Source organism: Rhinoraja longicauda, chromosome 5 (genome assembly GCF_053455715.1).
Source record: "Rhinoraja longicauda isolate Sanriku21f chromosome 5, sRhiLon1.1, whole genome shotgun sequence".
NCBI lineage: Eukaryota > Metazoa > Chordata > Chondrichthyes > Rajiformes > Arhynchobatidae > Rhinoraja > Rhinoraja longicauda.
Window position 1 is genome coordinate 84,297,349 of NC_135957.1, and position 12,705 is coordinate 84,310,053.

A 12,705-nucleotide genomic window follows, 5' to 3' on the forward strand; every position below is an offset into this window, starting at 1 on the left:
ATGTATGGATTGGTGTGTTTTACAAAAAGGAACATACCAGATTTATTAGGCGAAAATAAATAACCTATTCCTTTTCTCCAGATATGCTGTCTGATCCGCTGCGTTACTCCAGCTTTTCTGTGTCTATCTTCGGTTTAAACCAGCATTTGCACTACCCGCCTACGACATATGTTGTCTGCAAAAACTGCGAAATCTGCGAACGTGAGGGGGCCACAGTTTAAGAATAAAGGGTAGGCCATTTAGGACTGAGATGAGGAAAAACTTATTTCACCCAGAGTGTTGTGAATCTGTGTAATTCTCTGCCACAGAAGGCGGTGGAGGCCAATTCGCTGGATGTTTTCAAGAGAGAGTTAGATTTGGCTCTTAGGGCTAACAGAATCAAGGGATATGGGGAGAAAGCAGGAACGGGGTACTGATTTTGGATGATCAGCCATGATCATATTGAATGGTGGTGCTGGCTCGAAGGGCCGAATGGCCAACTCCTGCACCGATTTTTCTATGTTTCTATGTTTCTACCTCCTCAAGGAATGTTCTCCTCTCTCCGACGAGAGTTCCACGACACCCTCTATCGCTGCATCCCCTCTGTGGAATCTGAAGAAGGGTCTCGACCCGAAACGTCACCCATTCCTTCTCTCCAGGGATGCTGCCAGTCCCGCTGAGTTACTCCAGCATCTGTGTCTATGTGCGGTGCGATCCAGCATCTGCAGTTCCTCACCACACGTCTTTTCTCAAACGGCCTACATAAGAAAAAGTTCATTTTAATCAATGGGAGACAAGAAACCCCTTCCCAAGGGTAGAAAGGGAGATGGGTTAGCAGATGTTAAATTTAATTCGTAGGTCTAACTAAAAAACTGTTTTTTTAACTCTATCTCAGAACACGTGACAATAAACTAAACTAAACTAAACTAAACTAAACTAAATTAAACTAAATTTAGATTTAATTTAACTAAGGGCTAAGGGGCTAGAGGAATCAAGGGATATGGGGAGAAGGCAGGCACGGGTTACTGATTGTGGATGATCAGCCATGAGCACAATGAAGGCGGTGCTGGCTCGAAGGGCCAAATGGCCTCCTCCTGCATTTGTTTACTAGGTTAATTCCCGGAATGGCGGGACTGTCATATGTTGAAAGACTGGAGCGACCAGGCTTGTATACACTGGAATTTAGAAGGATGAGAGGTGATCTTATCGAAACGTATAAGATTATTAAGGGGTCGGACACGTTAGAGGCAGGAAACATGTTCCTAATGTTGGGGGAGTCCAGAGGAGGAAAAACGTTTTCAGTCAGAGAGTTGTGAATCTGTGGAATTCTCTGCCTCAGAAGGCAGTGGAGGACAATTCTCGGAATGCATTCAAGAGAGAGCTAGATAGAGCTCTTAAGGATAGCGGAGTCAGGGGGTATGGGGAGAAGGCAGGAACGGGGTACTGATTGAGAATGATCAGCCATGATCACATTGAATGGAGGTGCTTGCTCGAAGGGCCGAATGGCCTCATCCTGCACCTATTGTCTATTGTCTATTGTCTATTTTCTATGTTTCTAAACTAAACTAAACTAAACTAAATCTACCTTTTTTTCCCTGTTCAGCCCAAAACTAATACCTAAGCATATTTTATTCCCAGAATGAGGTTATAATTTTAGTTTTTCGCTGGCACTATAAGTTTCGGGTGTTAATTTGTAGAGTTTTGGATCGGCGTAATGTTTACATTTACCAAAATATAGACACAAAATGCTGGAGTAACTCAGCGGGGCAGGCAGCATCTCTGGAGGGTAGGAATGGGTGACGTTTCGGATAAAGGCCCTTCTTTAGATTTCGAACCAACGCAGATTCGTTTTAAGGAACAAAATATCCTGTGAATTGCACTCCTTGTTTCAGATTTTGTGTTTTTTGTTTTTTTTAAACCCCCAACAGTGATATTGTTTTCATTGCCAAATAAGAATCGCATCTTGCTTCAACTAATCAACCCAATGCTTTTAAAATGTTGGTAAACTTTACGACTGTGAATCATTTTGTGCCTTGTTATAACCTCGTTAGATACCATTCCACACTCTTATGCTCACGCGGTCAAAGAGTTGCCACTTTTATCGCTGCTTTGCTACCTCGTATCCCGGAGGCAAACGAACGATTAAACTAGAGGTACAAGCAATAGCAGATGCTCAAATATTGTGTGGAACAAAAAAGGTGCTGGAGTAACTCAGCGGGTCAGGCAGCATCTGTGGAGAACATGGATAGGTGACGTTTCACAGAGTGCTGGAGTAACTCAGCGGGTCAGGCAGCATCTGTGGAGAACATGGACAGGTGACGTTTCACAGAGTGTTGGAGTAACTCAGCGGGTCAGGCAGCATCTCTGGAGAACATGGACAGGTGACGTTTCACAGAGTGTTGGAGTAACTCAGCGGGTCAGGCAGCATCTCTGGAGAACATGGATAGGTGACGTTTCGGCGCGGGAGCCTTCTTCAGATAAATGAATCATAGGACGTGAACAAGTTCAGTATAAATTATGCATCGGCGATGATGTTCTGCTGTAAAGTCACTACATTTTCGCAAGGTTTTACTTCTGGAAAAGTTAAATTAAACGATGCACTTGGTTATATGTTATCTGTATTTAAAGTTTTTTTGTGAATGCGTTGCGTACTTTACGCTTGTTCAACGAACAAATGGGATGAGTTAGATTGAAAAGAAAAGTCTGAAGAAGGCTCCCGACCCGAAACGTCACCTATCCATGTTCTCCAGAGATGCTGCCTGACCCGCTGAGTTACTCCAGGACTCTGTGAAACGTCACCTATCCATGTTCTCCACAGATGCTGCCTGACCCGCTGAGTTACTCCAGCACTTGGTGTCTTTTTTTTTGTAGACCAGCATCTGCAGTTCCTTGTGTCGACTTGATTTTGATGCTCCGAATCCCAGCAGAGCATAACTGGCTCATAACCCCGCCGGTTGCTAGTTAACATAGAAACATAGAAAATAGGTGCAGGAGTAGGCCATTCGGCCCTTCGAGTCTGCACCGCCATTCAATATGATAATGGCTGATCATCCAGCTCAGTAACCTGTACCTGCCTTCTCTCCATACCCCCTGATCCCTTTAGCCACAAGGGCCACATCTAACTCCCTCTTAAATATAGCCAATGAACTGGCCTCAACCACCTTCTGTGGCAGAGAATTCCACAGACTCACCACTCTGTGTGAAGAAATGTTTTCTCATCTCGGTCCTAAAAGACTTCCCTCTTATCCTTAAGCTGTGACCCCTGGTTCTGGACTTCCCCAACATCGGGAACAATCTTTCCGCATTTAGCCTCTCCAACCCCTTAAGAATTTTATATGTTTCAATAATATCCCCCCTCAGTCTTCTAAATTCCAGCGAGTATAAGCCGAGTCTATCCAGTCTTTCTTCATATGAAAGTCCTGCCATCCCAGGGATCAATCTGGTGAACCTTCTCTGTACTCCCTCTAAGGCTAGAATGTCTTTCTCTGTACTCCCTCTAAGGCTAGAATGTCAGGTGTCCAAATTGACAGTAAATGCTCTTCATAAAGTGGGAGGGGGAGAGGGGGGGGGGGGGAGCTTTCTACGGTCACGTGGCAGTGGTGATGGAAAGTGGGCCGTGGAGAGAGTGACTGTCACCGGGAGAGATTTGCGCCTCTGCTAAAGTAAGCTCACTGCCAGCGCGTTGGAGTCATCGGTAGACTTGGACCACAGGGTTTTGCGCCAAAGGGAAAAGCCTTTCCCCGCCGGGCCGTGAACGATTTCACAGCCGAACAGAGCGACCGGGGTCCCTACTCGTAATGTAGCGAGCCGATGTAGCAGCTTGGAACTGCGCTGAAAACTTTCGTACAGGATCTCCGCGGGCCAAATCCACCCTTAATGCGGACAGCAACAATGGTCCGGGCCTTCGATCGAGGCGATGCCCGTCAGCGAGGTCGGTAACCCCCTGACCACTCGTCTACCCCTACCTTTCTACCTTTCTATCTATCTATCTACCTTTCGCCAACTCGGAGCGTCACTTAATGTCGACACGAAGCACTAAAGAATGGAATGTCCCCCGGCAGAGGAAGCCCTTGCCTTGAGTTTAGTTTCTGAAACATTTGAAACTAGCAGTGGGTAAATCGACAGGGGAATCGCCGGCTGCGGTGTCAATGGGAAATTTATAATAATCGTTGTTTTAATAATAGTCATTGTTTTGCTCCGCAACCTATTAGATACTAGTAGCGTTTTGGCAAAACCACTGCGGCTATTCTGGGGTTGGTTTTGTGCATTGTACCATAATTCGCTCGGCTCATAATGTTGGATTAGTTGCTGGACTTGATATCTCGATATTAGATTAGTAGCTAGTCTTGATGTCTCGGTGTTGGATTAGTTGCTAGTATTGGTATTAGATTAGTTGCTAGTCTTGGTATTAGATTAGTTACTAATCTTGGTATTAGATTAGTTGCTAGTCTTGGTATTAGATTAGTTGCTAGTCTTGGTGTTAGATTAGTTGCTAGTCTTGGTATTAGATTAGTTGCTAGTCTTGGTATTAGATTAGTTGCTAGTCTTGGTATTAGATTAGTAGCTAGTCTTAGTATTAGATTAGTTTCTAGTCTTGGTATTAGATTAGTCGCTAGTCTTGGTATTAGATTAGTTGCTAGTCTTGGTATTAGATTAGTCGCCAGTCTTGGTATTAGATTAGTTGCAAGTCTTGGTATTAGATTAGTTGCTAGTCTTGGTATTAGATTAGTTACTAGTCTTGGTATTAGATTAGTCGCTAGTCTTGGTATTAGATTAGTCGCTAGTCTTGGTATTAGATTAGTTGCTAGTCTTGGTATTGGATTAGTTACTAGTCTTGGTATTAGATTAGTTGATAGTCTTGGTATTAGATTAGTAGCTAGTCTTAGTATTAGATTAGTTTCTAGTCTTGGTATTAGATTAGTTGATAGTCTTAGTATTAGTTTAGTAGCTAGTCTTAGTATTAGATTAGTTTCTAGTTTTGGTATTAGATTAGATGCTAGTCTTGGTATTAGATTAGTTGCTAGTCTTGCTATTAGATTAGTTGCTAGTCTTGGTATTAGATTAGTTGATAGTCTTGGTATTAGATTAGTCGCTAGTCTTGGTATTAGATTAGTTGCTAGTCTTGGTATTAGATTAGTTGCCCGTCTTGGTATTAAATTAGTAGCTAGTCTTATTATTAGATTAGTTTCTTGTCTTGGTATTAGATTAGTCGCTAGTCTTGGTATTAGATTAGTCGCTAGTCTTGGTATTAGATTAGTCGCTAGTCTTGGTATTAGATTAGTTGCCAGTCTTGGCATTAGATTAGTTGATAGTCCTGATGCCTCGGCTTTGGATTAGTTACTAGTCCTGGTGCTTCGGTGTTGGATTAGTTGTTAGTCTTGGTGTCTCGGCATTAAGTTAGTTGCTATGTGCCGGTGTCTCTGTGTTAGATTAGTAGCTAGTCTAGCTGCACCATTACTTAGTTGCAAATTCCCCTTACAAACACACACATAACGAGGGAATAAAAGCACTTGATGTCGCCCTGAAGCTTTCAGCCGAGTTTAACACGGAGAAAATATGTAGGATAGATTCAAAAAACTCGAGTAACTCAGCGGGTCAGGTAAAACCTCTGGAGAAAGGGAATAGGTGACGTTTCGTGTCGAGACTCTTCTTTTACACACACACACACACACACACACACACACACACACACACACACACACACACACACACACACACACACACACACACACACACACACACACACACACACACACACACGTATGTAACATTTCTACGTTTCTACGTACATAATCTACTCACCAGATTGCCGAGAAGTGTAGCTTTAAAAATATATATTTTATAAGTGAATAATTCTGACCATTACGGTGGAGAACGGTGTAAGAAGCAATGTTTCCCCTGCTCCGGTTCCCTCTCTAGTTCCCTCTTGCCAGGTTCACGAGGCAAACACTTTATTGTCGATATTTTCTCTTGCTGTTTGGATCGTTGTTTGACAGAACTCTTCCCTTCTCGCTCACTCTCGACCGCTTTCATGTTTTTTGAAAATAAAATTTGAAAAAAGAGCAAACACAAAAATTCTTGTCGTGACTTTAATGTCTATGCACAGCTCCGAATGCGATTGGCATCTTAAAAGCTCCTGACGTAATGGTTTAATAGTTGTAGGAGGGCCGGGGGGGGGGGGGGGGGTGGGGGGAGATAAAGCTGCGAGCTGGAATCTATGGAGGCCCGGGGGAGGAAGTTTTCCCCTACGTTTGTCTGGAGCACGTCCCTCGTTTTGGGTGAACGTGTCGGTGGCTCAAGCCAGCTCCAGAGAGATACATAGACCAAAAAATATCAACCGAATGCTTACAACAAAATCACAGTTCGGTTCACATTGCCGGAAACTGCTTGCAACCTGTTCCTTTAATGTTAATCCCTCCTGAATCGAAAGTCTTTATTCCCCCCCCCCCCTCTCTCTCTCTCTCTCTCTCTCTCTCTCTCTCTCTCTCTCTCTCTCTCTCTCTCTCTCTCTCTCTCTCTCTCTCTCTCTCTCTCTCTCTCTCTCACTCACTCACTCTCTCGCTCTCGCTCTCTCTCTCTCACCCTCTCACTCGCACTCTCTCTCTCTCTCTCTCTCTCTCTCTCTCTCTCTCTCTCTCTCTCTCTCTCTCTCTCTCTCTCACACACTCTCACATTCACTCTCACTCTCTCTCACTCTCACTCAGTCTGTCTCTCGCTCTCTCACTCACTCTCACTCTCACTGTCTCTCACTCTCTCTTTTCATCGCTGACAGCTATGAAGCTCGGAACTTTCCAAGGCTGGTTGTATAACGGATGGACCCGCTGAACAGGCTCGTCGGATCCTTCCCACAGAGGGTCGCTGGGAGAAGGACGCGACGGATGGACCGCACCGGCTAAAGACCGACACAGGGGCGAGCGGAAAATCTTATCAGAATCTCATCAGATGTTATCGTTGAAAGTGAAAAAAGAGTTATCGGAATAATTCGGAACATATTGTTGGACTAGCTGCCGGCTAACGATAATATCGCTATATTTACATATATATATATATATATATATATATATATATATATATATACAGAAATAAATATAATATATATATATATATATATTCAAATATATAACCAGGCGCCAACCAATCTCATAGCAAGACTGCAAGAATGAGCAAGTCCACCGGAACAACAAGTGAGTGATTGATACTTATAAATATTGATCTATTATTGTGATGTGGAACTCCAGTGAAGGTTTCAATCGTATTTTCAAGATCTCGGGAAGTCGCGTTAATGTTGGATTCGTGATACTTTCTGCTAAGGCTGCACATTATTAACAAATCTGCATCACGCGATATTCTATGACCGAAGAGTAAACTGAGGATTTTGTTGTTGTTGTTGTTGTTGCTACCGTGGCCTTAAATCAAAACAATATCTCTCGTTTCCCTTTCCCCTTGACTCTCAGTCTGAAGAAGGGTCTCGACCCGAAACATCACCTGTTCCTTTTCTCCAGGGATGCAGAGTTACTCCAGCTTTTTTTTTGCATCAATCTTCAATCAACTTCTACAGCAGTTTTTAGCCGAGGGAATTTCGACGGCCGGGTGTATATAAACTCTGCTTAGAGTTAAGATTACATTTGACACCGGTGAACGGCTCTGGGTTCAGGTTTAGGTCTATTATTGTCACGTGTACCGAGGTACAGTGAAAAGCTTAGTTTTGCATGCTATCCAAACAGATGAGAAAATACCATACATAGATACAAGAAGGGTCTCGACCCGAAACGTCACCCATTCCTTCTCTCCCGAGATGGTGCCTGACCTGCTGAGTTACTCCAGCATTTTGTGAATAAATATCTTCGATTTGTACCAGCATCTGCAGTTATTTTATTGTACATAGATACAGTCAAGTGAAACTCAAGTACAATAGGTAGAGCAAAGGGGGAGATACAGAGTGCAGAATATAGTTCCCAGCATTGTAGTGCATTGTATGTAGGTCCGGTCCTTACCATTAAATCGTTTAAGAAGGTGCAGGGAGGATTTGCCGACGCTGGTTTACACCGAAGATAGACACAGAGTGCTGGAGTAACTCAGCGGGTCAGGCAGCATCTCTGGAGAGAATGGAATAGTGGTTCCTTTTTCTCCAGAGATGCTGCCTGACCCGCTGGGTTACTCCAGCATTCTGTGTCTATCTTTGATTTAAGGTCTATTTCCACTATCTATTTTCGCGGAACTGTTTAACGGACAGAATTTTGATACCGGTTTAACGAGGTTTCAGTATCCGAAGACTGGCGGGAGAGTTTCAGTTTACTCTCGTAGCTTCGACAGCATTTAATGGGAGAGTGAAAGTTTGTAGAAGTGCCGAGTTGCTTTTTTTTTTAAACAACATGTTTTAACTTGAGTGTGGATCTCAAAGAAAGTTCTGCCAGCAGATCGGTTCCAGTCTGCAAACTGTATTTCAGATGAATGCCTTTTGAGCCATGAACTGCAATGTTTCGAGCCATTCACACGGGTACATCTATAATTTCAGTGCTATGGGCAAATTGACTCCGCGATTTAATTTTACAGGTACTGAGTTTGTGTGTGCGGGTTTATTATAATTGAAACAACGCTCATTTTATGCAGATCTATGCTGATCTATTCGCTGGCCCTGGCGATAAAGCAGATTATTGGCATATCCCATTTCTTAAACTAAAACCCACTCGCCTGGGTTGGAGATTCTACCATTGTGCAAGACCAATTCGCTTTATTTCATGTATTTTGTTCTAAATCCAAACACGTTGAAGGGAGTGAGCGACAATGTCAGATTATGCCTATTCAATAGGCTGTTCGTGATGCCGAATTTTCAAGTAAATTCCAATCCGAAAGCCCGATCAGAAAGAAGTATCGTCAAGAGGCGTTGAAAAAAATAATTTAAAAATCTAATCGCCTGCACTTGCTGAGATATCACTCAAGACTCCAAAGGAGAGGCGCTAAAATTATTGGAAGTGTTGCTGATCAATTCACAATGCCTTCCATCGGGTAAGGCATTTTTACTCTCTTTACATAACGAGCACAGTCTCAAGAAGTCACCCCGTTACAGAACAGAGCGGGAGTTAAAGATGTGATCAAGGCGTGGCATCACAACTAGAATATGAAACACGTTTTGAAAGACTTCTATCTACAAGGATGTTGAAATGGATGTTGTAGAGAGATAGCTCGTAAGGATTCTGCCTCCCCACCTAAAAGCTAAATTTGAACACCGTTCTTTTTCAGTCACATAAAGAAAGTTAAATCTAAATTTTAATGGAGAGTGGAAATGAACAGGCGATCTCGATAGTCGCAATCGGAAGGCAGATCAATAAATGTCGTATTCGAACTATATGGTACCTTGAGAATTAACGAAACTATTTTAATATCTCTGCCGCCTTCAGTTCCCAGTGTTGCCAATTTTATTCATGATTCCTCTATTGAATAATATTTCGAACACTAATGCCGATACAGATTACAATTTAATCTGAAGTCTGAAGAATTTAATCTGAAGTCTGAGTCTGAAGAAGGGTCTCGACCCGAAACTTCACCCATTCCTTCTCCAGAGATACTGCCTGTCCCGCTGAGTTACTCCAGCATTTTGTGTCTATCTTCAATTTACAAAGCCCTCGCTCCCCAATTAACAATTTAGATTTGTACTTTATTCCAACAAGTGTAAATTAGTCCTAACAAGGTGAGGTTAACTTTAGAACTGGTCGGTGCAGTAAAGGGTTTTGCACGCTAACACGAACCCAGCTAAATGCGAGTTAATCTGACGAGGTGCGTTTAACTTTAGCAAAGAAAGAGACAAAGTGCTGGAGTAACTCAGCGGGTCAGGCAGCATCTCTGGAGAGAAGGAATGGACGACGTTTCGGGGTCGAGACCCTTCTTCAGACTTTAGCAAAGTTTAGCTTTACACTTTAACTTCAGAATGGGTCGATTCAGTAAGGCTTCGCCCGCTTACATAAACCCAACGGAGTGCGAGTGAATCTAACGAGACGAGATTAACTTCAGCAAAGTTTCGCCTTAACTTTTGTACTGGTCGATGAAGTAAGGTTTCGCACGCTCGCACTAACCCAGCCAAGTGCAATTGTAATCTAACGAGGCGAGGTTGACTTTAGGAATGGCCGGTGGTGTCAGGTTCTGCACGGTTGCACTATCCCAGCGAAATGCAATCTAATCTAACGAGGCGAGTTTAACATTTAGAATTGAGGTCGATGCTGCCAAAGTTGCTATTGACGGGGCGGGGGCGGGGGCGGGGGGGGGAGTCATTTGGACCTGTGGAGTCATGTACGCGTTGTGTTTTCTGGTACAACTTATATGCTGTGTGTTGGTGCGTTGTCCAGTGCAGTTTATGTTGTACGCGTTGTGCAGTCTGGAGTAACTTATTGGGGGTTTTTTTTTTTGTTGAAAAAGCGTGTTCAACTTTTAACTCGGTGAGGACAAGAACAACAAAAAATGAAAACGTTTCCCGCGTTTTTTTGTTGTAATGGTTTTGGTATTATCTAACTCGGGTTCGCTAGAGCGCGGGCTGTTTTTATTTTCTTCACCCCCGCTGTTTGATGAACTATGGCGAGACGGGGAAGCTTTCAGTAACTCTGCCTATTAGTTGATGTTGAGCGGGAACAAGAACGTTGTATGGGTGGCGATTAAAAAAAAACAGCTCGTCTCCCAACAATTACTTTCCACAAATCAAAGATAACTTCTTTCAACGGCTTATAGCGTTGATGGTAATTACAGTAATAGAATATGCCATATACTTTTAAGTAATTATTAAACACAATAAGTGTCAAATGACCCCCTACTGACAGAAGTTAAAGGCATGTTTCCTGGTGAATAAAATCGTGTTTCTTTTTATTTTACACAAGTCAAGGCTGAAGCAGTCGATCACCCGTTAAACCACTTTGCTTTACTACTAATATCGGTCGCCTAGTCTTGTCCCTGGCCTTTGGAGAAGTAGCTGGCTGTTCTTTGGTTGAATTGTATTTAAAGTTTACCCGTGCGGGTGTTAGAAAACAGGAAGTTTAGAAAAAGTAAATGGGATACTGCCTTACAAGTTGCAATAGAATTCTATTAAGGAGCAAAATGTATTAATTGAAAAGGGCTGATAAATATCTTGCGTCCTTTTAAGATTTACATGGAACGGTAGAAAATGTTGATACATTTTTAAATCATTTTATTTCAGCTCAGGTGCCCGGTAGCTTGCATTTATTTCTACGTGTCAGAAACACCAGATAACGATTGAAAACTTAATTCTTCAAATTGTTAAAACAAAATCCAATATATCTGAATAATCTTTGATTGAGAGAAAAAAATTAAAAATATTCTTTCATAAGTTCTAGGAGCAGAATTAGGCTATTCGGCCCATCGAATCTACGCCTTTCAATCACGGCCTATCTATCTTTCCCTCGTAACCCTATTCACCCGCCTGAAACCCTAGAGAAAAGGGTTAGGTGACGTTTTATTTCTCTATAATCACCGTCTATATCTCTTGTTCCCCTCTCCCCAGACTCCCAGTCTGAAGAAGGGTCTCGACCCGAAACGTCACCCATTCCTTCTCTCCAGAGATGCTGCCTGACCCGCTGAGTTACTCCAGCATTTTGTGTCTATCTTCGGTTTGAACCAGCATCTGCAGTTCCTTCCTACACCCCTGAAACCCTTACTGATCAAGAATCTACCAATCTCCGCCTTAAAAATATCCATTGACTTGGCCCCCACAGCCGTCTGCGACAATGAATTCCACAGACTGCACCATAATCCGTTTTAAGTAAATTTGACGAAGTAGCGTGTAATATCCTCAACGTTTACACACGTCAAATTTCATCTAGTATTATCTATATTACGAAGCCCATGTGTTGACTGGATTTTGCAATGTTCATAAGTTCATAAGTTAATGTGTGATAGGAGCAGAATTAGACCATTCGGCCCATCAAGTCCACTCCGCCATTCAATCATGGCTGATTTATCTTTCCCTCTCAACCCCATTCTCCTGCCTTCTCCCCACAACCCCTGACACCCGTACTAATCAAGAAAAATTGTCTATCTCTGCCTTTAAAATAATCCATTGATTTCTGTGGCAGTGAATTCCTCAGATTCACCATTGCCGGAACAAAGTAAATTTGACGCAGTAACGTGTAAATAAATATCCTCAAAGTGCTGGAGAAGGGTCTCGACCCGAAACGTCACCCGTTCCTTCTCTCCCGAGATGCTGCCCGACCTGCTGAGTTACTCCAGCACTTTGTCAATAAATACCTTCGATTTGTACCAGCATCTGCAGTTATTTTCTTATAAATAAATATCCTCGATGTTTACTATAAATCTGATCTAGTATTATGTATATCACGAACCCCCGTGGGTTTGGGCTGGACTTTGTAACTGTTAAATGAAATTTGCGCCCTTCCATTGAAGGGTGTCCTTCACCTCGATTGCTTTCCCCTGCATCTTTGCTGGTATTTCCGAATTCTCATGCTACCGCTTTTGACAGGTCACGGCTGAATGAATGGATATGAATGAACGAGTGAATGGGCAGGTGGGGAGTTAGTCACATCATTACACATTTTACCAAATCATTTCATTTCCACCCAGACGCTGACGTTAATCAGATATCTGTTTAAATATGACTCGATGGTCCCTATTTTTCCTGCCCACCCCACCCCGGCTCATAATGCAATTTCTGAATTCGCATCTTTAGAGGGTTTAATTCCCCCCCCCCCTTACGCACCGCAGTGCCGT

At 42.9% G+C, this 12,705-nt stretch overlaps 1 protein-coding gene across 2 annotated transcripts in view; it reads left to right on the forward strand.

The window, feature by feature from the left end:
* The first annotated feature begins 3,625 nt into the window (after window positions 1-3,625).
* The window catches only part of nr2e1 (nuclear receptor subfamily 2, group E, member 1), a 66,049-nt gene continuing 56,969 nt past the window's right edge, over window positions 3,626-12,705 (forward strand). Inside the window, exons 1-2 of one of the 2 annotated variants that reach the window (XM_078400254.1) lie at window positions 3,626-3,910; window positions 6,752-7,163. In XM_078400254.1, coding sequence (XP_078256380.1) covers window positions 7,139-7,163 — 25 coding nt within the window. In that variant the 5' untranslated portion in view covers window positions 3,626-3,910; window positions 6,752-7,138. Of the gene's footprint in view, window positions 3,911-6,628; window positions 7,164-12,705 lie in introns of those variants that run through there. The other variant, XM_078400253.1, reaches the window with a different exon arrangement.